General features: G+C 32.9%; 2 protein-coding genes across 2 annotated transcripts in view; both read right to left on the minus strand.

Moving 5' to 3' along the window:
- Nucleotides 1-1,820: 1,820 nt before the first annotated feature.
- LOC107894177 (L-type lectin-domain containing receptor kinase IX.1) lies at nt 1,821-4,052 on the minus strand. Its single transcript, XM_016819394.2, has one exon. The coding sequence runs from the start codon at nt 3,928-3,930 to the stop codon at nt 1,924-1,926; it is 2,007 nt and encodes a 668-aa protein (XP_016674883.1). The 5' UTR covers nt 3,931-4,052; the 3' UTR covers nt 1,821-1,923.
- A 19,174-nt stretch (nt 4,053-23,226) lies between these two features.
- LOC107894175 (L10-interacting MYB domain-containing protein) overlaps nt 23,227-23,748 on the minus strand; it is a 6,630-nt gene continuing 6,108 nt past the window's right edge. Inside the window, exon 4 of the mRNA XM_016819391.2 lies at nt 23,227-23,748. This exon is cut by the window's right edge and continues 2 nt beyond it. Within this exon, the coding sequence (XP_016674880.1) occupies nt 23,530-23,748 (219 nt within the window). The 3' untranslated portion in view covers nt 23,227-23,529.

Here is a 23,748-nt window from a genome sequence, read left to right on the forward strand (position 1 = left end):
TGCTGATCATTTTTCCCTTCTATAGAAACATCAAATTCACACTCTAACATGCACTTATGACTATTAGGTATTTTTACCGATTAAGCCCTTTTACTCGTTTTCACTTAAAACCGAGTAGTACAAGTTGACTAACATAATTTAAAACCTTATTTTCTATCGTAAAACACCAAAATACACAAATTTCACCTATGGGTATTTTTCCAAATATGAACCCTAGGTTGAATTATTGCTAGCATAAGCTTAATCAAGCTACCGGGATTCTAAAAACGTAAAGAACATTAAAAACAGGGCTTGGAATCACTTACTATGGAGCTTGGAAGCTTGAAACAAACCCTAGCTATGGAGAACCCTTGAAATTTCGGCCTAATGAAGAAGATGGACAAAAATTGGCTTTTAATTTTGTTTTTAATTCATTTTAATAAACCAAAATGCCTTTCCTCCTAAACTTTCAAAAAAATTCCATCCATGTCCAATTTTTGTCCATAGACTTAGAAATTGGTCAAATTTCTATTTAATACCTCCTCATTAATATTCCAAAGCAATTTCATACTAAAAACTTCTAGAATGCAAATTTTGCAAATTATTCGATTTAGTCCCTAATTTCAATTTAAGTACTTTAGGCATAGGATTTCATCACGAAATTTTCACACAATCATGCAATCATATCATAAACATCAAAATAATTATAAAATAATTATTTCTATCTCGAATTTGTGGTTACAAAACCACTATTCCGATTAGGCCCTAATTCGGGATATTACACCTAATATATATAACTTTGGCATATTAGCCCTAATTAATTCCTAATTAGCCCATCATTAATTAGAACTCAATTACTAGAGTATCTATACATATTTGACCCATACTTTATTTAATAATTAAAGCCTAATAAATCTTAACCAAATTAGATTACTTTTAATTTGGGCTAACCTATCATAATAGTAAATAATAACATGTAATTACCCTTATTATATATGTGATGTCCATATTTTCCAACATAATATACTATCACCATAATTATAGCAAATTAATATGAGTTTTTTTTTGTTATTATAATATAAGAATAATTAGTAATATACCATTGATTGCATCTGGTACATCTGAGTTCCCTTTTTGATATTTGAATTTTATTTTGTCCTAGGTTTTGTTTGGGCTTGCTAAAATAAGAGATTTTTTTTCTTCTCTTTTATTTGTTTTTTATTTATATTTTTGTTTGCTTTGATTGTGGTTGTTATGATATTCGGTTGCTGGTTCAAGGTAACGTGTATGGATAGCTTGATTTTAGATTTTCTTGTGTTATGGTTTTGGTTGAATATGAAATTATGAGTAGGTTAAGAATGAAGAGCTGCTAAGGTGGTTGGGTTAGAGGAGAGGTATGGGGATGACAATAGTTTTGCTAAGGTTGGAGGCTTGAGTACTACTTGAAGAATTAGATTTGAGAGTAATGGTGCAAAGATTGGGTGGTATAGTGTAAATTTATAAATTTATTAATGGTTAAGTGACTAAATTATAAATTTATTGGCCCCACATCTGACGTTGGTTGAAAACTTAAATGAATGATTTACTTTTAAAAGAAGTATGATTGGATGAGTTTATTGATGAAAATTATTAATAGAAAACACTAATAATTGAATCACTGTTTGAATTTTTAAATAAAAAATTAAAATGAGTTTTTTTTTAAATATTTTAAATACAAAGTTAAAATGGGTGTAAAAAATTTTAGGCTAAAATTTGGTCAAACCACTCAACCATGATTAATCTACATAGTTGTATTGATGGCAAATTTTACTGCTACCATCAATTAGATTAAGATTTTTAAATTGAAAAATTAATAGGATTTCGGTTTAACGGTTTAAGTACAGGATTAAATCACAAATTTTATATAAATACAGGGATATGATGTAAATTTTGACCAATTTAATTTTAAACTGGAGGAGCTAACAAAAGAGATGCAGTTGCAGAAGAACTCGAAGACGAAGTAAACTGCGAGGCTCTGGTGCTATTTCTGTAAGTACTATTGCTTGAAAATTGGTTTAACGGAGTAACACTCATCGGAGGAGCATAAAACGTTGCCACCGGCATCTTCGACGGTAGTACCGGCACCGGAGCTTCGAAATTCAGCGCGTGAATCGCTTGCCGTATCGACGGCCTCGAATTCTCATCTGGGTGCGCACACCATAGCCCCAGGATCATCAGCTGCTCCATTTCCCGCACCGTAAACACGCCATTAAGCCTCGGGTCGCAAGCTTCAAGCAATTGGGTTCTCCCGTAAAGATCCCAAACCCACTCCACCAAATTCACTTTGCCTTCTCCGGCTTTGGGTTCGATCGGTTTTCGTCCACAAGCAAGCTCCAAAGCAACGACGCCATAGCTATAAACATCGGATTGTTTACTGGCTTTTCCGGCGATGTGACATTCTGGGGAAAGGTACCCCATTGTGCCGGCCAACACGGTTGTTTGCGACCCTTTGGAATGGTCCACGAGCCTCGCGAGACCAAAATCGCCTAGCTTGGCATTGAAGTCGGAGTCCAACAACACGTTGCTTGATTTAATGTCTCTGTGAACCACACATTGTTGCCACCCTTCGTGTAAGTAAAGCAGTCCCGACGCTAATCCTTGAGCAATTTTGAACCTTAACTCCCATGGCAATAAGCTGTTTTGGTTGAACAGGTGAGAATCTAAGCTACCATTGGGCATGAATTCGTAAACAAGGAGGAGTTGTTTGTTTTCATGGCACCAGCCAATGAGTTGAACGAGATTTCGATGTCGTAATCCGCTTATGATCTTTACTTCCGAAGCATACTCTTTTATACCTTGTCTTGATCCACTTGAGACTCGTTTGATGGCAACGTAGGAGCTTGAATCCTTTAAAAATCCTTTGTAACCAAATCCACCTTGGCCTAGCTTCTGGACTTCGTTGAAATCATCGGTGGCATGAACAAGTTCCTTGTACGAGAACTTCCTCGGTCCAGTTCCTCTCTCGAATTCATCCTCTATTGCGTCATCGATGGCATCACCATCCTCTTCGTCAGACTGGTACTTCTTCCTATAAAGGCTAGCAATCCCAACTAAAACCATTACAACAAAAGCACCGGAAACTCCGAATCCCACAGCAAAACCTGTTCTGTTTTTTCTTTTTTTGTGGTTAGGTTGTGTGGCAGCTGTCGGATCAGTCGTGTTACTATCGTTCTCTAAGCTTGAAGTGAAATCCCAAGAAGAAATTTGATGTATGGCGGATGCATTTCCGGTGGCTGCCGAGAATCCGAAAGTTACATTGTCAGGCAAGTAAAGCCTTAAATCGATGATAGCACTAAGGTGTTGCATGACCGTAGTATTATTTCTAAATCCAGTAAAGGAAACGCTTAAATTATGCGTTTTCGGATCATATCTTATCCATGTTACATTCGCCACCGATTTCATCGAATCGACATCAATACCTACATGTTCGTGCTCTGGATCCCATAGGTTCCGATAAATATCAAACCCCACAGCAACGAATCTATTCACTGTTGTGTTCAGTCCGATACCGTCACTCGCAAGAGCTAGATTACCACCTTTCGTGACATTATCGGGGATCTTCGAACCTTCGGGTGCAAGAAAGAATGCTATCCCATCTCCATACGCAGACCTGTTTTGTGAATCGATGGTGAAGGTGAAATGGGTGGCGAAATCCTTGAGATTCCCAGTGGCCTTGTCCCATAAGTGCATTGGTTCATAGTACGTGGCTCGACCAAGGCTCGCGGTCATTTGAAGATCTCTCTGGTTGGCTGTAAGCTGAATGACTCGGCTAGCAGGGTAAGCATTTTCGTAGCTTATGTTGTTATTATTGGTGGTGAAACTTGTGAAGTTGAAGGATACGGCGTTTGAGAATGGTTCAATGAGGCAAAAGAGAACCGTGAGGTTTACAATTTTGGAGCTGCAAATGGCCATTAATGGCTTCAAATTTTGGTGACAGAAAGTAAGGTCTCATTTAGAAAAAAAAAAGAAAAAAAAATTCAGTTAATATGGTAATGTGTTGAAGGACAAGTCTTGAGATTGCTTTATCCTTTTCTGTTTGTCGAAACATTGCTAAAAACATTGACTTTCTGCAAGTGCAAGAAAAATCTTTGCAAGGGTCTAGATTCCTTACAATTAAATAAAGGATAAAGAAGGAGAATTCAAATTTTAAGTCTAAAAAAAATATTATTAAAAGAAATAACAAGAATTTAAAAGCATTAGTCTTGACCGCTACTTGAATCAATTGATTCAATATATTTTTTAAATACTGAAATGAGTCATTTGGATAAGTTGGATGAAGCTGAACTTTAGCTTAAGTTAGTATTTTTTTAAAAAACCAAATTTAAATTTATTTAATTGATTGGTTGAATCTTATATTACATCTCGTAATGTTGCATTCAAAAATAAGATTACATTATTTGAATTCTTAATATTCTAATCATCTTGTATTTTTATATTTTCAAATAGTGTTAAAATATTATAACTTCATTACCACCTATACCTTAATTAATATTAAATTAATTTTGAATCAATTTACCCTTTCTTTATATTATTTTAATTAGATTAGTCATTTTTTCTAAATAAAATTTAAGTATAATTAAAAATAAAAAATTTTCTTTTTCTTTTAATAGTTAAACTGTTCATAATTTAAAATTAAAATTATTATATTGTTTCCAATGATTTATTAATATATTAAATTGGTGACGAAATCACTTTTCAAGAATTAATATAATTATAATCTATAAATTCATTTCAACATCATATATATATATATACTTATTAATTGTAATAAAAATAAGAATTATAGAAATTTATCATAATTTTATAGAGATTAAAACTAAAATAATATTATGGATACTATTAATTAAATAATTTAATAAAAATTTAATAAAATTTACTTCTAAATAATTTTAGATCGTATTAATTAAATAATTGAATCTTATATTGTAATGAAATAAGATAATATAATACTTCACATCTCACCCTATAATTTGACATTTTTAACCAAATACGGCATTAAATAATAATTGTTTGACCAGTAATACTATATATATTTGTGAAGACAAGTGGTTGGTTTCTTCAGCAAAGGTCCATTCCAATGTGCTGACATCATGTGCGGCTGTTTCAAAAATATTTTGTCAAATTTTGGTTTTTGGTTGTATAAATTTAAAATTTAATAGGTTTCTATAATCTTATGATATAATGTAATGTGGTTAAAAATATTGATGCAGACTAACGTTCTTAACCGAATTTTAAAAAGTGGATTTAAAGGTCTGCCGACAGTAGCAGAAAGTCTGAAACTTTTTTCTCCTTAGAAATATCTTTGTGTCTGCGGCCAGTAACAGAGTTGGAAAGACGACTCCTTTTATTAATGTGATTAGGGTATAATTTGGATTCCAAGATCCATACAACAGTAGGATTGAAAATTCCATGAAGGAAGAATTAGCAAATCTCAATATTGCCGACAAGGAAGAAGAGGAAAGGGAAGATGATTTTAATCTTTGGTAGGGAAGGTTCTAATGATGCGAGTCTTAAGGCACAATTTTAGATCTATGAATGTGATAGACTCAAATAATCTCAAGGCCCAACAACAGTGTCAAAGGTTAAGCAAATCAAATCAGGATTTGATCAAAAACAAGATTCGATGACGAATCCTTTTGAGGAAAGGGAGAATGATACATGCACGGATGGGATGAAATTTATTAAATTCCAATCATCAAAGCTGCAAATTTTCAAGCTTAGGAAATCAGCAAACTTGAGACAACCTTTTGGATAGGATCCTGACATTTCTGGGTTGAGATGTCTCGTGGCATTTGAAGATCTATCTCTTAGCTTCGAAACGCATTTTGAATCACTCAATTTTAAGTTCAGGAGCTCAAGTTATGACCGTTTTAGTGAAAACTGCACGAGTAAAATTTCTGAATGGGACTGTGACAGGAATTACGAATTTTGGGCTTTTAATTCGAGTTTAAATCATATTGGGTTCGGGTTTTAGGTTTAATTTTTATTATATATGGGCCCAGTATTATATTTACCGGCTCTTATTATATTATTAATATTATATTTCAAATTTTTTATAATTATTAAGTATTTTAAGTTATTTAGAAGTTTTATGTTATCAAAAAAGTTCAGTTTAACACTACTTCTTATTTAGATTAAATTAGAGTTCTAGTATACTTAGGACTTTTATTTAGATTTATTTAGCTAACCTATATATAGGCATTTGCATTGTACACAATTTATTATTATTCTATTTCTCTTTCGAGTTAATAAATTCTCTTTGGTTTTTTCTTTTCAAGAATATCTCTTAAATTTCATTTAGAAGAGTTTTAACAATCTTTTTAAATTGTGGGGATCATCTTCATACTTTTTCTTGTCAAGATTTCTATGTTGGAAGGGAAATTAGTGAAAGAGCCTATTTTCAGTGAAATCGAAACAGTAGTTTCGGAACCACAAATCTGAGGTTGGAAGAAAATTTAATTTAATATTATTTTATAGTGTACAGTATGATAGAAATATCGTATGAAAATTTCGTTAAGAAATTTTATCGTTTACATGTCTAATTTGATGAAAAGGACCAAATTGCATAAAGTGAAAAAGTTGAATTCTAGTAGTTAAAGGTACCAAATAGCTATGGAATTTAAAATTGGAGGTCCTTATATGACAAATAGACCATTTAGTGTAGTAAGTAGATAAGAATGATTATTTATCATCGGAATTTAGTAAATTAGTAAAGTTAATTTTGGAAAGTAAATGATAAAATGATGATAAATGAAATAAATAATTAAATTATTATCATTTTTATCATCTTTCCCAAAAAAAAATGGAAACCCTAGCCATGGAAACTTAAGTTCAAGCAAGCTTATTTTGCTTAATTAGGTGAGTATTTTGGTCTCGTTTTTTAATGATTTTTATGTTTCCAAGATTGTAATAGCTTAATCTAGCTATCTCGGAGATTAATTTGCAAAACTATTAAAGTATTAGGGTTTTGCCATGGATGATTATGTATGAATTTTGAAGTTTTATGGTAGGAAATGAAATGTTGTTGTCAGATAAACAACTTTTGTAAAGAGAATTTTGATAAAATTATGATTTAGGGACTAAATTAAAAAGATGATAAATTCATGGAAAATTTCTAATTTTTTGAAAATCATGAGCTACTATTGATATATATGAAAATCAGCTAGGCTTGAAATAATGATTAAATTGTATAAATTTTATTTTCTGAGCCTATAGACAAAATTATAATTAATTAAAAGTATAGGGGAAAAATAGTAGTTTTTCCAAAGATGTGTATTGGACAAAATTGAATATGAATTATACTAAATTGAGTTCAATTCATTCATATATATCGAGGAAAAGAGAAAGTACAGGATTAGTAGCCTTTGTACTTACAAGCACTTGTCGAGGTAAGTTCGTGTAACTAAATTGTATATTTGTAAGTTCCAAATTGAATATTATTGTATGAAATTTTTATAAATTGCCATGTGTAATTATTAATCACATATCCGACAAGTATCAAGTTTCGTTTGAATCTTAGAAAAATTGATGGATACAAATGACATGTCATGAAGGTTTCCCGATTGGTTGTGATCCTGCATGTGTTGCGGACACACCATAGCTCTCATGAGCTTCCCGATATTTGGCTCTCATGAGCTTCTCAATTAGTGACTCTCTTGAGCTTCCCGATATACAACTCGGAAGAGTTTCCCGTTATATGGCTCGAAAGAGCTTCCCGTTAATATGCTTGTATGAGCACATATGTATATGAATTGACGTATTACAGATTTGTATACTTCATGTGTCCTACCCGTGTAACCAATGATATTTTAAATAGTTCAATGGACGCAATTCTGTTACAAGATTATATGAGAATGACATGAACTGTTACTGGAATTTATACATGAAGTACAAGAAAATGATATTACTTGATATACTGAAGTATGAATTGGTTGTCACTTGACTGTGGAACTTGCTTAATGACCTTGTTCATACATGATTAAGGGTTATTATATGTGATTATTTGGCTATCATGATGTGGATATGTGTTTAGGCTTTTGGCCAAATTGATTTGGATATGTTATGAATGCTTACCTTAAATATGAATGAATGGTAAGTTAATTTCCATGTTATACGAACTTACTAAGCTTAAATGTTTACTCTATTTTATTTTCTCTATTTTATACAGAGGCGGATACAAGGGGGCTGGCAGTGGCCCTAGCCCCCCCTAAAATGGAAAATTTATATTTAGGCCTTGAAATTTTTTAAAAATTTTAAATTAGTAAAGGTAAAATTATACTTTCGCCTCCCCTTAAATTATAAAAATTCGATTTAATCTTTTAAAAACTATAAAGATATAGGCTATAAAAAATTAAATTTTCATTCGGCCCCCTTTAAAAATTTGTTTTGGCTTCGCCCCTGATTTTATAGTAATTCGAAAGCTCATTTTGGTTGGAAGCTGGTCGCAGCAACTTCACACTATCCATTAGCCCTTTTTCGGTATATTTAGTAAATCAATTTTGGCTATAATGGCATGTATAGGTTAATTTGGCCAATGTTGGCATAAAATTGTCTTGTTGAGACTAGCCATTAGAGTGACTTGTGTTTGATATATTTTTTATATGTATATATATGGCCTTATCATGATTGGTGTGTGTTTGGTATGGATGAATGATGAATAATTTATAGGCATATTGAAGATTGGTTTGAGATAGTATATGTGTATTTGGTCAATTTGGTAAGTACGGATTCTTGGATATATATGGTGTTATGTCATGTATAAAACTAGTAGCTTGGTTTGAATGCCTTGATATAGTTTATTGATGTCTAAAAATGTTGAAATAGGTTGATGACATGTTGGGTGAGAAATGTGGCTTGAAAATGACCTATTTTTGTCCATACGGGCAAAGACAAGGGTTTGTGTCTCAGCCATGTGTGACACACTGTAATGACCCAAACTTTACAGTTCTCAGAAAAGTGTATTTTCGGGTCTCCGTTTTTGAAAAATGGATTCGTAAATATTTATTAAAAATATTTATGAAGTAAAATAAATGGTTAATTAGAGTTTAATTTAGTGAATTTAGCTTAATTAAGAGTAATTAAGTAAAAGGACCAATTTGAATAAAGTGTGAAAGTTTAATTGTAGATTAAAAGAAAATAAAAAGGACCAAAATGACAATTATGCTATTTATCCTAAGAGAGGCGGCATAAGCATAAAAATATGAGATTTTTTTTTGTGTTAAAATATATTAAATTATTATTAATTGATTAATTATTTATTATGATTTTTATTATTAAATTAATATTATATGATGAATATATTAAATTATGACAAATGTATGGTTATAAATGGATATAAATGTATTAATAATATACACATGAATAAATAAATATTACTTATTATTTAAGTATAAATATATATATATGAACAAATAAAGAAAAAAAAGGCAAGGATGGAAAGAAACAAAATAGGCAAAACGAAAAGCAGGGGAAGGAAAGAAAGAAAGGAGAAAAGAAAGAAGAAAGGGAAAATTGAGGGTTTGAAGCTTGAGGTTTAAATACCTAATGGGGTGCTGGAAAACTTGACTAAGAAAGTAAAAGACGAAGTCAACAGGGGTTAGCTCAGAAATTACGATTTGTGTTTCTATAATCTGAACTTAATATTTAATTGTTAAATTTATTATTTAATGTGTAGGGTAATGCATTGAAAGGTGAAAATGGATTGTTAATTATTGTATTTTGATTGAATATTATGGTAAGTAAATAAAGTAAGAATTATTGTATTTTATGATTGAAATGGATTGATTTGGATGTGTTAAATGTAATTGAATCGATTCGTAAATGAATTAAAAAGTGATACTGAATTAAGAAAGTGAATTGATAACCCTATTAACAGTTTCGGGCTAGTAGGATATAGTTGGCATGCCATAGGATTGGAAGTGTTCAGGAATATTCTAACTTTGTGTCAATGAGACACTATAAGTGTCGACTACTGTTACTGTTCTGGATTCGTTCCGAAGAGGTACTCCGTACCTGACTGATACTGTTACTGTTTCGGATTTAGTCCGATGAGGTACTCTGTGTACCGCTACTATTACTATTACTGTTATCGTTACGGTGTATTCTGGCTCCGGCCTATGAAACACTGTATGTTATCCCGGTGTGTGGGTTGGATCCGTGTATCCGTCCGAGTCCGATTCATGTTAATAGGGGTAAATAAAGGTAGTGGATAATTGACTGTTACTGAATAATTGATTGATTTAAAGCTTGGATTATAACAGATCACTGAATCAAATATGTTAGTCGAATGTTACTATTTACTGAAATTAAATAGTGAACAGAAATATAAGTTAGACATATGAATGAAAAATATTAATGTTCAGATGATTTGAGAATTTATTTGAAAAGCTAATCGAGTTAATAGATGATAAAGATTAATTGAGTTATAAAGAATTTATCTGTGAAATGAATGATTGAATATTTATGATCGCTATATGGTTTTAAGTGTATGTTATGTTATTAAGTGTTTGGATTATAGAAATACCACTGAGTTCATACTCAGCGTATGGTTTGTTTCCGTGCGCAGGTTAGGTTAAGGTCAGACCATTGAATCAGCATCTTAGGCCGATCCCGAACTCAGAAAGGTAAAGCATGATAATTGTTGATAATGGCATGTACCTAAGATGTTTTAAGTGTGTTATTTTGCATTGTGATTGTAATAGTGAAATATGTAAATTGATAATTGATAATAATACATGATAAGTGTTTTAGATCAAGTATTGGATAATATATAAAATGTGTTTGGATTGGTTTAATATTGATATTTGTATTGGTTGTGATTTGAAATTTGCAGGGTTGGATAGTAAAGTGTGAAAGGCTCATCATTGAGTCCACACGGCCTGGCACACGGGCGTGTAACCAGACCGTGTGAGACACACGGCTTGCACACGGGCATGTTGTTAGGCCATGTGTCCCCTACACCTAAAAATGTTAAAATTGAATGTCTAGGTATTGCCACATGGGCTAAGAACACGGGCGTGTGGCTTGGTTGTGTGAAATCAATTTATTCATAGGTAACAAGTCAGAACTCCACGGGCAGAGGATACAGGCGTGTCCAAGCTGTGTGAGCCAAACAATTAGCCCACCACGGGCGTGTTACTAAGGCCACACGAGCGTGTGGTATCGTTCATAAAGAAAAAAAATAGTAGTGATTTTAAATTAGTCCCGAATTGATTTTATTGTTCATATTGGACCGCGAGGGTCCATTAAATGGACGATATCTTAAAATTATGAAGAGTGTGAATTTTTATTTTTTAATTAATGTCTGTATTGTATTGTACTGACTGGTAATGTCTCGTAACCCTGTTTTGGCGACGACGTAGGGTTAGGGGACGTTACAGTTAGTGGTATTAGATCTATTCAGGTTTAGCTGATTCTCGGACTAAATAGAGCTCGGAATTGAGTCTAGAGGTACATGCCATAATTGAGTCGAAATTGAGTCGGGATCGGATGCTGATATAATTATTTTTTTCTGTTTCATAGTTGAAAATTTTAGATGAACATATCGATGGTATTGATTACGAAATGTATACTAGAGACAAATAGTCTCGCAAATTAGATGGAAACTAAATCAGTAATATTGAGTATTAACTCAATGAATAATTAATTACTGAATGTTGACTGATGAAATAACAGAGAAAGAGATTGTACATAATTATTTAAAATTATAACTGATGCTCTTAAGTGAGTAGATGAAACTGTATCTGCTACGACATCTACCCCTCATGTTTCTCAATCAGTTCCCGAAATGTTTCAAGGTACAAAGCCTGTCTGAACAGATAAGTTATCTGTTGTTAATACTCCGTAAATATAGTGTGGAAGAATTGAGAATTATAGCTGAAAATGATCTTGAAAGAACTGAAATTTGGTTAGAGAATATTATCAGGGTTGTAAATGAACTGTTCTGTTTACCGAATAAATGTTAGAAATGTATGATATTTCTGTTAAAAGATTCAGCTTACCAGTGGTGGAAATGGGTTATTTGGAAATTTTTCTAAAATGAGTCCTGAAAGAAATATACATATATCAGTCAAACATTTCTTGATCAGAGATGCAAAGGAATTCTTGAAACTTAAACAGGGTCATATGAATGTAACTGAGTATGAAGGGAATTTGTCTGATTGAATAATTATACCAGAGGGTATATTCCGACTGAAACCATAATGTACAAGTGGTTTGAAGATAGTTTAAATGAAGACATAAAGTTGAAAAGTTTAGTAAAGGGAAAAGAAAGATTGAAATGGAAATTAAAACTTCAAGTAAAAGACAGAGATATCTGATATATTTCAGTCCAGGATCTAGAGTTACATTTGTAGTAGGTATGGAAAATGTAAAATAAAGAGTGGAACATGTGTTGAATATGATCCTTTTGATCATTATTTTAGTGATTGCTTGAAGAGAGTGAGAAAAGATATTATTCCAATTTCAAGACTGAGTAACACAATTACCAGAGGTAGATCACTCTGTAACCCCAGAAATACGAGTGAAAGTCGAAGTGTGACAAATGACTACACTGTAAAATCTAGAGAATGAATATCAGCTAGGCTATATGTTAATCGAATATAAGAAAATATTTTTCTACTGAAAGTCATTACTGGTACTATTTTCTTTATTGATACTGATATGATTATTTTAAATTGATCTTGGTTTGATTTATTCTTATGAATGCATGAATTCAGTATCTACAAAAGATTTGCCTGTTGAGTTCGCTGAATTTTTGGTAGAAGTATCAAATTTTCCAGATCAGTATTTATTGGTTGATAAAATTTACGGGAACTCATGATAATGATACTAAGGTACTGTTTTCTGATCGATTTGATGTTATTACTGTTTGATATGATTCTGAATATGGAATGGTTAATTTTGCACGATGCTGTGATAAATTACAAGTAAAAATATATTATATTGCAAAGTCAGGAAGATGAAATGTTTTGTTGAATCAGAGAATATTGAATGATTTGTCTATTGTGATATTGATCAAGTCAAAACAGAAATGTGTAGGAAAGGGTTAAGGTACTTACTTTGCTTATGTATTGGTTATTAAAGAATTCAAGTCAAAGTTTAAATCAGTGGGAATTTTGATATGTTTCCAGAAGAGTTATCTGAATTATTGCTAGTTAAAGAAACTGAGTTTGCTATAGATTTTGTACTTGAAACGATATTGAAAAGTATATCTGAAATCAGAGGTTTCCTAAGACTAGTCGATTATTACCAGAAATTTGAAAGAGGATTTTTGGATGATATGGTTACTATAGAAAGATATGACATTGGAATGATCTGATAAATATCAGCAAGGTTTTGATTAGTTGAGAGCTCAGTTAACTGAAGCACTAGTTCTGGTTTAGCCTGAAATCCGGTGAAAAAACTTGTAATTTACAGGGATAGCAGTGTTTTGATACAAGAGAGTGAACTAATGGTTTATGTTACGAAAGGTTAAAATCACATAGGAAGAATTATTTGATACCTAATTCGAAAGTGGTAGTTATTATTCTTGCACTAAAAGATCAAGATATGATAATTAATTATCATCTGAGAAAGACAAATGAAGGTATGTATTTCAAATTTGAAAGCTTTGTTTTGTGTTATGAGGTATGAACATCTGACTGTTATCATTTGAAAATTGTAATACCTCCAAACCCGACCTAGACGCTATGGCCGAATCTGGCAGCGTCACATATGAGTTCTTTTTAGAAAAACCTTAGCAAGTTGAAAATCGTCCAATTTGTTATCTTTACTTAAGTTGTGAAATCCCTATTCCGAATATTAAGTGAAAAGCATTTAATTAACGTGGAAGCTAAAACATCATTAATTCATAAATCAATAATTTAACAATTTGAGAACCCAAAATAAACCCAAGAATAGTTCGAGTCCAAATACATTTTAATGCCAAAACATATATTTAAATAAAGCAGACAAAATAAAGTGTTACTCAAAAATCCATAAATGTCTACCAGTGGTCACCATCGAGGCCTCCGTCACACCAATCCATCTACTGCTGAGGATTACCTAACAACAAAATAAACAAAGGGGTGAGTTTTCGCAAACTCAGTGTGTACATCCCCAGAACAGCATGCATACAAACAGTTAACGGAATATAGTTATTCGACCTTAGCCATACATATATCGGATGCATAACAGATTAGATATCAGAAATATCATGCCCACTAACCCTGCACACTATCTCCGTCCAACCCATCACACCATGTGGGGATAAAACCGACTCACCCATCCCTGCACACCATATATGGGGATATAATCGACCCATCCAACCCTACACACCATAAGGTACCGCATCGTAGCACATATCATAAGTATGCAGCTTAGCTGCAAGATAACGGGCTTGTGAAGCTGTTCAAATACTTCCTTCACTACAACAATCCCGACCCAATGCAATGTAGCATAAATAATATGGCATGCTCTTATGCAGACATCAAATCATACTATCATCAAATCAGAACAGATATACCAAATCAGACAGATACACATGCTTAAATTTTACATGCTTTTGCATACAATCCATTAATAAATCAGAGTATAGGTTCTAAGTGACGCATAGCGACCCTACAACCAGGTCACAGTCACTTGGGCGACCCGTGCAACCTTACAGAACATTTCATACAAATTGGTCTCACACGACCGTGTGCCCTGCCCGTATGGGCCCACACACCAGTGTGCATCACACGGCCCAAATTGGCCTTGCCCATGTTGATCACACGACCTCGCCCAGATTCTCACACTCCTGTGTGGTTCACCTGTGTGGGTTCAGATGCCCGTGTGGACCATACGGCCCATTTGCTTGAGCTCGTGCCTCACACACAGCCTACAAACTATCACACGCCCGTGTCTGTTGTGCCCGTGTGGCACGCGCACTGTTTGGCTCGTCGAACACGTAGCCGTGTATCACCACACGGCCTCCACACGGCCAGTCCACACGCCCATGTTGCATCGACAGCAGCGTTTTAGCTTTCGCCGAAACGTAATTTTAAATCGATTGGAGTACACACCTGGTTCGTTTTTACTGCTAATCTAACCACGAGCAGTCTAAAGCCTAAAATCGATCATGCCGAGCCCAAAATCAGTCTCTTAAGTCAGATTATTAAGAATAAGCAAATCTTGAAACGAGAGATCTACTTACCTTCAATGAATAACGGTGATTCCTCACTGTTAAGAGCTCGATTAATGATCTATAGACCCTAGAATATTCCCTAACCAGCAACCAAAATCCCTCTTAAAAAATCTCCAAGGAAATCTCTTAACTTTATTAAAAACCAAACTTACCGAATTGACGAAATCACTAGCAACATGCCGCAACTAATCGAGAAAGAAGAAAACTAAAGAGAAGAAAAATGGAGAAGAAGGAAAAAAGAAGAGAATTTCGGCATTTAGGGTTAGAAAGAGGAAGAACGGCAGAGAAAATATTTTTCCAAAAAGAAGAAAATAATAAAACCCCTAATTTTTCCCTAAAACCCTCAACTTAGAATTTTAATAAAACCCAACACTTAACTGAAACTTGTAGCAAAAATAATTCCATCGCTACTGCAGGGAATCAAAATCTAGACCTCCAACATACCAACACACATCTTAACCACTAGACTAGCAGACCCATTCTGTTAGGTTTTTACCATCAATTCCTTATAAGCTCACTGACCTGAAGTCAGACTTTACTCAAATAAAAACCAAAATTTAGCCCAAGTTAAAACTTGAACTTGAGACCTCCCAAACACACTCCAAAGCACATAACCTCTTAAACCACACACACATATATATACCAAAAAGAATCAAAACAAAAGTTTTGATATTTCCATGCTCAACAATCACAAAAGCCGAAATTACAAAAATTTGGGGCGTTACAAAGATGGCTCAATTTTAGTTGAGATAAAAGTTAAACTGACTTCTCTACCACAGATCTGCAAAGTTCAGAAACGTGATAATGAGTTACCGGTTAAATGTGTGTAGTATACAGATGACTTTTGATTAAAAATTTCTGATTGAATTTGAAGATTGTCTGTTATGTAGAAACAAAAGTTGTACTGAAGAATTCAGAACTGTTAAAGCCAGTGATGATACCAAAGTGAAAATGGGATAGAATTTCTATGGGGTTGAATTAGAATTACCTCATCTGCGAAAAAGAAAGATGATATTTGAATAATCGTTGAAGATTACATGGTATACCAGTTTCTATTACTTCTGATTGAGATACATGGTTTACATTCTAATTCTAGAACAAGTACTCAGTACTGTATGAAGCTCTATATGGTTATGAATGTAAAACCGCATGGTACTTGATTGAATATAGTAAGAAAAAAAATATGTGGAATGCTTCGATTCGTGAAACCGAGGAAAAGTAAAAGTAATTCGAGGTAGTTTAAAAGCAGTATTTGACTGTCAGAAATTCTATATGGATACTGAATGAAAGAAAAATGATTGGGTTAGAATTAATTCAGGAAACAGAGGACACTGTCAAGAAGATTTGAGATAGACTGGAAGCAGCTTTTGACAGACATAAATCATATGTGAATTTAAAATGTCGAGCTATCGAGTATTCTGCTAATGGTAAGGTTTTTTTTTAAAAAGGTTTCACATTGGAAGAAAATATTGAGAGTTGATAAAAAAATATAAATTGAGTATTTGTTTTGTTTGGCTATGTGAAATTGTAGAAAAGTCCGACTAGTAACGTATTAAGGTGTTTTGCCTCCGAAATTACAGAAAATTTATGATATTTTTCATGTTTTAATGTTCAGAAAATGTAGATCAGATCTCTTACATGTTATCTCGACAAGGGATATTGAAATATGAATGATTTATTGTATGAAAAAGAAGAACTGATTGAGATACTAGCTTGAGAAGTGAAGTTATAATATTGAGGAAGCAATACGGGAACCGAAAGAAACAGTGAGATCACTGAACCCCCACCTCTTTTCAAGTAAATTTCGAGGACAAAATTTATTAAGGGGGAGAATTGTAATGACCCGAACTTTACAGTTATCAGAAAATTGTATTTTCTGGTCTCCTTTTTGAAAAATGGATTCGTAAATATTTATTAAAAATATTTACGATATAAAATGAGTGGTTAATTAGAGTTTAGTTAAGTGAATTTAGCTTAATTAACAGTAATTAAGTAAAAGGACCAATTTGAATAAAGAGTGAAAGTTTAATTGTAGATTAAAAGAAAATGAAAAGGACCAAAATAGAAATTATGCCATTTGTCCTAAGTGAGGTGGCATAAGCATAAAAATCTGAGATTTTTATGTGTTAAAATATAATAAATTATTATTAATTGATTAATTTATTATTATGATTTTTATTATTAAATTAATATTTTATAATGAATATATTAAATTATGACAAATGTATGGTTATAAATGGATACAAATGTATTAATAATATACACATGAATAAATAAATATTACTTATTATTTAAGTATATATATATATATATATATATATGAACAAATAAAGAAAAAAAAAGGCAAGGATGGAAAGAAACAGAATAGGCAAAACGAAAAGCAAGGGAAGGAAAGAAAGAAAGTAGAAAAGAAAGAAAGGAGAAAAGAAACAAGAAAGGGAAAATTGAGGGTTTGAAGCTTGAGGTTTAAATAGCTAATGGGGTGCCGAAAAACTCGGCTAACAAAGGAAAAGACAAAGTCAACGGGGGTTACTCAGAAATTACGGTTTGTGTTTCTATAATCCGAACTTAATATTTAATTGTTGAATTTATTATTTAATGTGTAGGGTAATGCATTGAAAGGTGAAAATTGATTGTTAATTATTGTATTTTGATTGAATATTATGGTAAGTAAATAAAGTAAGAATTATTGTATTTTATGATTGAAATGGATTGATTTGGATGTGTTAAATGTAATTGAATCGATTCGTAAATGAATTAAAAAGTGATACTGAATTAAGAAAGTGAACTGATAACCCTATTAACAGTTTCGGGCTAGTCGGATATAGTTGGCATGCCATAGGATTGGAAGTGTTCAGGGATATTCTAACTTTGTGTCAATGAGACACTATAAGTGTCGACTACTGTTACTGTTCTGGATTCGTTCCGAAGAGGTACTCCGTACCTGACTGATACTGTTACTGTTTCGGATTTAGTCCGATGAGGTACTCTGTGTACCGCTACTATTACTATTACTGTTATCGTTACGGTGTATTCTGGCTCCGGCCTATGAAAAACTGTATGTTATCCCGGTGTGTGGGTTGGATCCGTGTATCTGTCCGAGTCCAAGTCATGTTAATAGGGGTAAGTAAAGGTACTGGATAATTGACTGTTACTGAAAGACTGACTGTTATTGAATAATTGACTGATATAAAGCTTAGATTATAACATATCACTGAATCAAATGTGTTAGTGGAATGTTACTATTTACTAAAATTAAATAGTGAACAGCAATATAAGTGAGACATATGAATGGAAATTATTAATGTTCAGATGATTTGAGAATTTATTTGAAAAGCTAATCGAGTTAATAGATGATAAAGATTAATTGAGTTATAAAGAATTTATCTATGAAATGAATGATTGAATATTTATGATCGCTATATGGTTTTAAATGTATGAATATTTATGATCGCTATATGGTTTTAAGTGTATGTTATGTTATTAAGTGTTTGGATTATAGACATACCACTGAGTTCATACTCAACGTACGGTTTGTTTCTGTGTGCAGGTTAGGTTAAGGTCAGACCATTGAATCAACATCTTAGGCCGATTCTGAACTCAATAAGGTAATTCATGATAATTGTTGATAATGGCATGTACCTAGGATGTTTTAAGTGTGTTATTTTGCATTGTGATTGTAATAGTGAAATATGTAAATTGATAATTGATAATAATACATGATAAGTGTTTTAGGTCAAGTATTGGATAATATATAAAATGTGTTTGGATTGGTTTAGTATTGGTATTTGTATTGGTTGTGGTTTGAAATTTGCAGGGTTGGATAGTAAAGTGTGAAAGGCTCATCATTGAGTCCACACAGCCTGGCACACGAGTGTGTGACCAGACCGTGTTAGACACACGGCTTGCACATAGGCATGTTGTTAGGCCATGTGTCCCCTGCACCTAAAAATGTTAAAACAGAATGTCTAGGTATTGTCACACGGGCTAAAAACACAGGCGTGTGGCTTGGTCGTGTGAAATCAATTTATTCATAGGTAACAAGTCAGATAGCTCCACGGGTAGAGGACACGGGCATGTCCAAGCCGTATGAGCCACAAAGTTAGCCCACCACAGGCGTGTCACGGAGACACGGGCGTGTTACTAAGGCCACACGGGCGTATGGTACCGTTCATAAAGAAAAAAATAGTAGTGATTTTAAATTAGTCCCGAATTGATTTTACTGTTCATATTGGACTTCGAGGGCCCATTAATGGGATGATATCTTAAAATTACGACGAGTGTGAATTTTTATTTTTTAATTAATATATGTATTGTACTGTACTGACTAGTAATGTCTCATAACCCTGTTCTAGCGACGGTATAAGGTTAGAGGACGTTACACACACGGCCAGGTGACACGACCGTGTGTCTCCTACATCTTTTAATTTGCAAAATAGAATGCTCACACGGCCTAGCACACGGGCGTGTGGCTTGGTCGTGTGGCCCAAGTCAGAGAGCTCCCAAGTTTGGACACGGGCTGGGACACGACAGTGTATCCCTATTTTGAATGCCCACACGGCCTGACCTCATGAACGTATGTCCCTTGTACTTTTGAAACATTTTAATATTTTCTAAAAAATTCTCCGAGCACCTGGTTTAGTCCCGACTTATTTTTAATGTGTATTTTGGGCCTCGAGAGCTTACATAAGGGACAATATGATTGATTTTGATTAGCCTCTTTTATGAATGCTAAATGAAATGAAATGTCTATTATATGATCTGTAAATTCTGGTAATGCTTCGTAACCCTGTTTTGGCGACGGATATGGGTTAGGAGTGTTACAATTAAAGCCGCTTGAAGGGGGTTGTGGATTCTTCGTGTTTCCAAGGCTTCTTAGGACTTCTACATGCCACATTTTATCTTTCCATTTATTTTCTTTATTCGTTTTCTTATTATTCTAATATTTGATTTATTAATTGATTTTAGTTATTTATTTTAATAATTTTATCACACTTGGATTCGATTTCGTTTCAGGTTGTGTCAAAATCCAAGTTTCTTTCCAAACGTCTAGAGCCTTAAGTCAAATCTGCGACTTTGACAAACTTTACGATCTGCTTTCGTGTTCACCTGTCTTATTCTTTATCATATAACGAGTAGTGTTGTGCACTTTCTGTCAATGAGAAACGTTATTGCTAAAATTTGGCATCTGATTGAAGGCGTTTCTATAATTGAAATCGAGGAAAAGAGGATAATGTTTTGATTCTTTAATAAGTTAGATCTCAAAAGAGTTGTAGATGGGATTCCCTATTTTTTAATAGACACCTAATTCTAATTCATCGGTTGGAAAAAGGTGAAGATCTAATTCAAGTCCCTCTAGTATTCTCAAATTTTCAGGTCCAAATTCATAACCTCCCAATAATGTCAATGTCGGAAGGGATGGCAAGGCAGTTGGGTAATTTTATCGAAAAATTCATAGAATATGATGTCACAATAGTAACAAGAGGTCTGAAAAAATTTATGCGTATGAAAGTAAAACCAGATGTATGAAACCCCCTTAAAAGGAAGAGACGCGTCATATATGGTCAAGGTAAATTGACCTATGTGATTTTTCAATACGAAAAGCTTTCGTTGTTCTTTTTTTTTTTTGTAAAAGATTAGGGCATGGAGAAAGTTTCTGGCCCCTAATATTATCATTGGGAAACCAAGAAGTAACCTTAGAATGGGATAGCTCTTTAAGAGCACAACAAAACAGATCATTGCCTGTAACACCCCTAACCCACGTCTGTAGCTGGAATAGGGTTTCGGAGCATTACCGAAACTTATTGATCAAACAGATATAAATTTCATACACTTCATATCATATAATATTCATGTCAGAACCAATTAATTTCATACATATTGTCCCTTATTTGAGCTTTCGAGGCCCAAAATATGCGTTAGAAACAAATCGGGACTAATTCAGAAACTCAGAGAATTTTTCAAAAACTATTAAAAATTTCAAAGCTGCAGGGTTCACATGGCCGTGTGACTCACATGGCCAAAAGATAAGCCCGTGTCTTAGACCGTGTGGGCATTCGAAATAGGGACACATAGCCGTGTCCCAGTCTATACCTGTGTAATTCTTTGACTTGGGTTACATAGCCAAGCCACACGCCCGTGTGCCAGACCATGTGTTCTTTCGAAATGGCCTTGCACACTCGTATGCTAGCTGTGTGTGTAACAGCCCGTTTTCAGTGAAATTGGAACAGTAGTTTCGAGACCACAAATCGAGTCTGAAAGAAAATTTATTTTAATATTATTTTATGGTCTGCATTATGATTGAAATGTTTCCTAAAAATTTCGTAAAGAAATTTTATTGATTCTATGTCTAATCCGATAAAAAGAACCAAATTGCATGTGAGTTGTCATGTTTGGACGAGTGCAGTGCTAAATGACAGCACAAGTAAGTACTCAAGACCCATGAGCACGTGTTTAACATGTGAAATGAAATGGACTTATGACAATGGTGCAAATGAATGAATGATATTTATGAGAATAATTTCTATGACAAATTGTGATGGTTATTATCTTGTTGCACTAAGACAGACTTGGTACAGCAGCATTGGTTCAAATTTGAAAATCCACTAAAAATTGTGGAAATTGAATTAAAGACTGAATAAAATATGGAATTAAACCTTAATGAGTCTAGTTTCACATAAAGGAAATGCTGAAAGCAAAATAATTCTGTATCATGAGATATTTGAATTCTTGTGAGACAGAGTCAGACTGATTCCAGATTCCCCTGTCTCGAATTTGGAAAATCATTAGGAATTGTACAAAAATAATTATGAGTTAAAATTTATATTAATGAAATCCTTAATGAGTCTAATTTCAGGAAAAAGAGATAGGAACATTATTGGAGTCTCGTACTAGGAGATAAATAAATTTTAGTGAAGAAAGGTCGAAGCTGTCAAATTGCAAAACAGGGGAGATTTCGAATAATAAACTGTACTTATTGGCTAGACCAAAACTTCTGAAAATTTAATGATAAGAAGATAAAAGAGTCTAGTTTTTGGGAATATTAACAGATATTAATTTGGAATTCTGTAGCTCGAGTTATAAATAATTTACCGACTGTGACTTGAGTAGATAGCTTGACCAGAATATGAATAAAAGCATAATTATAGTTGTTTTACCTAAGGAAACATGTTATTATAATGCTTATTATTTTCATATGGACTTACTAAGCGTAAAGCTTACTTCCCCTTTCCATCTTTTTAGTTTTGACAGGTCAGCTCGGGGTTGGAGATCGGCGGAGGCAGCATCACACTATCGAGCCTTTACCCTTGGAGTATTAACATGTATATGATAAACGATTTTGGCATGTGTAAGGACTTAGTTTTTCTATGATCGATGTTGTTATGTTTAGCCAAATGTATTGGCTTATAACGATTTTGGCTTACAAGCCTATTCATCCATGATATGTGTAAATGTCTTGTGATGTGGGTATGTGATTATGCTTGTTCACTATGGGCCAGTTTGGCAATACTTTTGAAAAGTGCTGTGAAAAAATGCTTTTGAAAAGTGCTTTTGAGAAATTTAAGTGTTTGGTATTGCTATCAAAAAATGCTTTTATGAAGTAAAATGTCTATTTTAGACATGATATTATAAAGTAATAAATATGTATTTAAATAATGTTTAAATTAGTTAATATTATGATATTTTAGCAAAAATATAAAAAATAATTTATTATAACTTATTATTAATATTTTAATATATAATATTAATTTTAAATATTTCTAAGTAATTAATATTAATTAATTATTAAATTTAATTAGAATATATAAACTATATTTAAATATTTAAATATAATAATTAAATATTTGCAATTAGATATTGACACAATTGTATTATTTTAAAAATTATTTTATATTTTTAATTAATGCTTTTAACACATTTGTAAAATTCATATTAGATATTAACATAACATAGAAAACATAAACCTAACAAATTAAAATATTACATATATTTGGATTAAAGTTTCAAAAAGGGATAATATTTATCTACCAAATATAAATACTAAAAATTTTATAATAGCATTTACAAGTTAAAGTGAATTCATTAAACTAGAAGCTATAGCATCTCTTGTTAATTCCATTTCAAAACCACTTGAATTGCTTGATTCACCGTCATCATCACCATCATCATCGTCGTCGTCATCATCATCACTTTCTCGACCATGCGTATTTTCTGAATCAATAGTATTCTCATATGCCCAGTTAATATCTTCGTATTCCATAAAATCTGCATCATTTCGACCGACATGTTTTCGGATAAAATTGTGTATCGTCATTGTAGCAACAACGATCATCGTTTGCTTTTCAAAACTATAACTTGGCATATCCCTTAAAATGGCCTTTTTTTTTCAAAACACCAAAAGTTCGTTCAATCACACTACGTAATGATGAATGTGAATGATTGAATATCTCTTCTTTACCAGACACCGGTCTACCTCTACGAAAGTCAGGTAAATGATATCGCTGACCTCTATATGGTCCAAGATAACCTTTCATTTGAGGATATCCAGAATCAACAAGATAATATTT

Source organism: Gossypium hirsutum, chromosome A13 (assembly GCF_007990345.1).
Source record: "Gossypium hirsutum isolate 1008001.06 chromosome A13, Gossypium_hirsutum_v2.1, whole genome shotgun sequence".
NCBI lineage: Eukaryota > Viridiplantae > Streptophyta > Magnoliopsida > Malvales > Malvaceae > Gossypium > Gossypium hirsutum.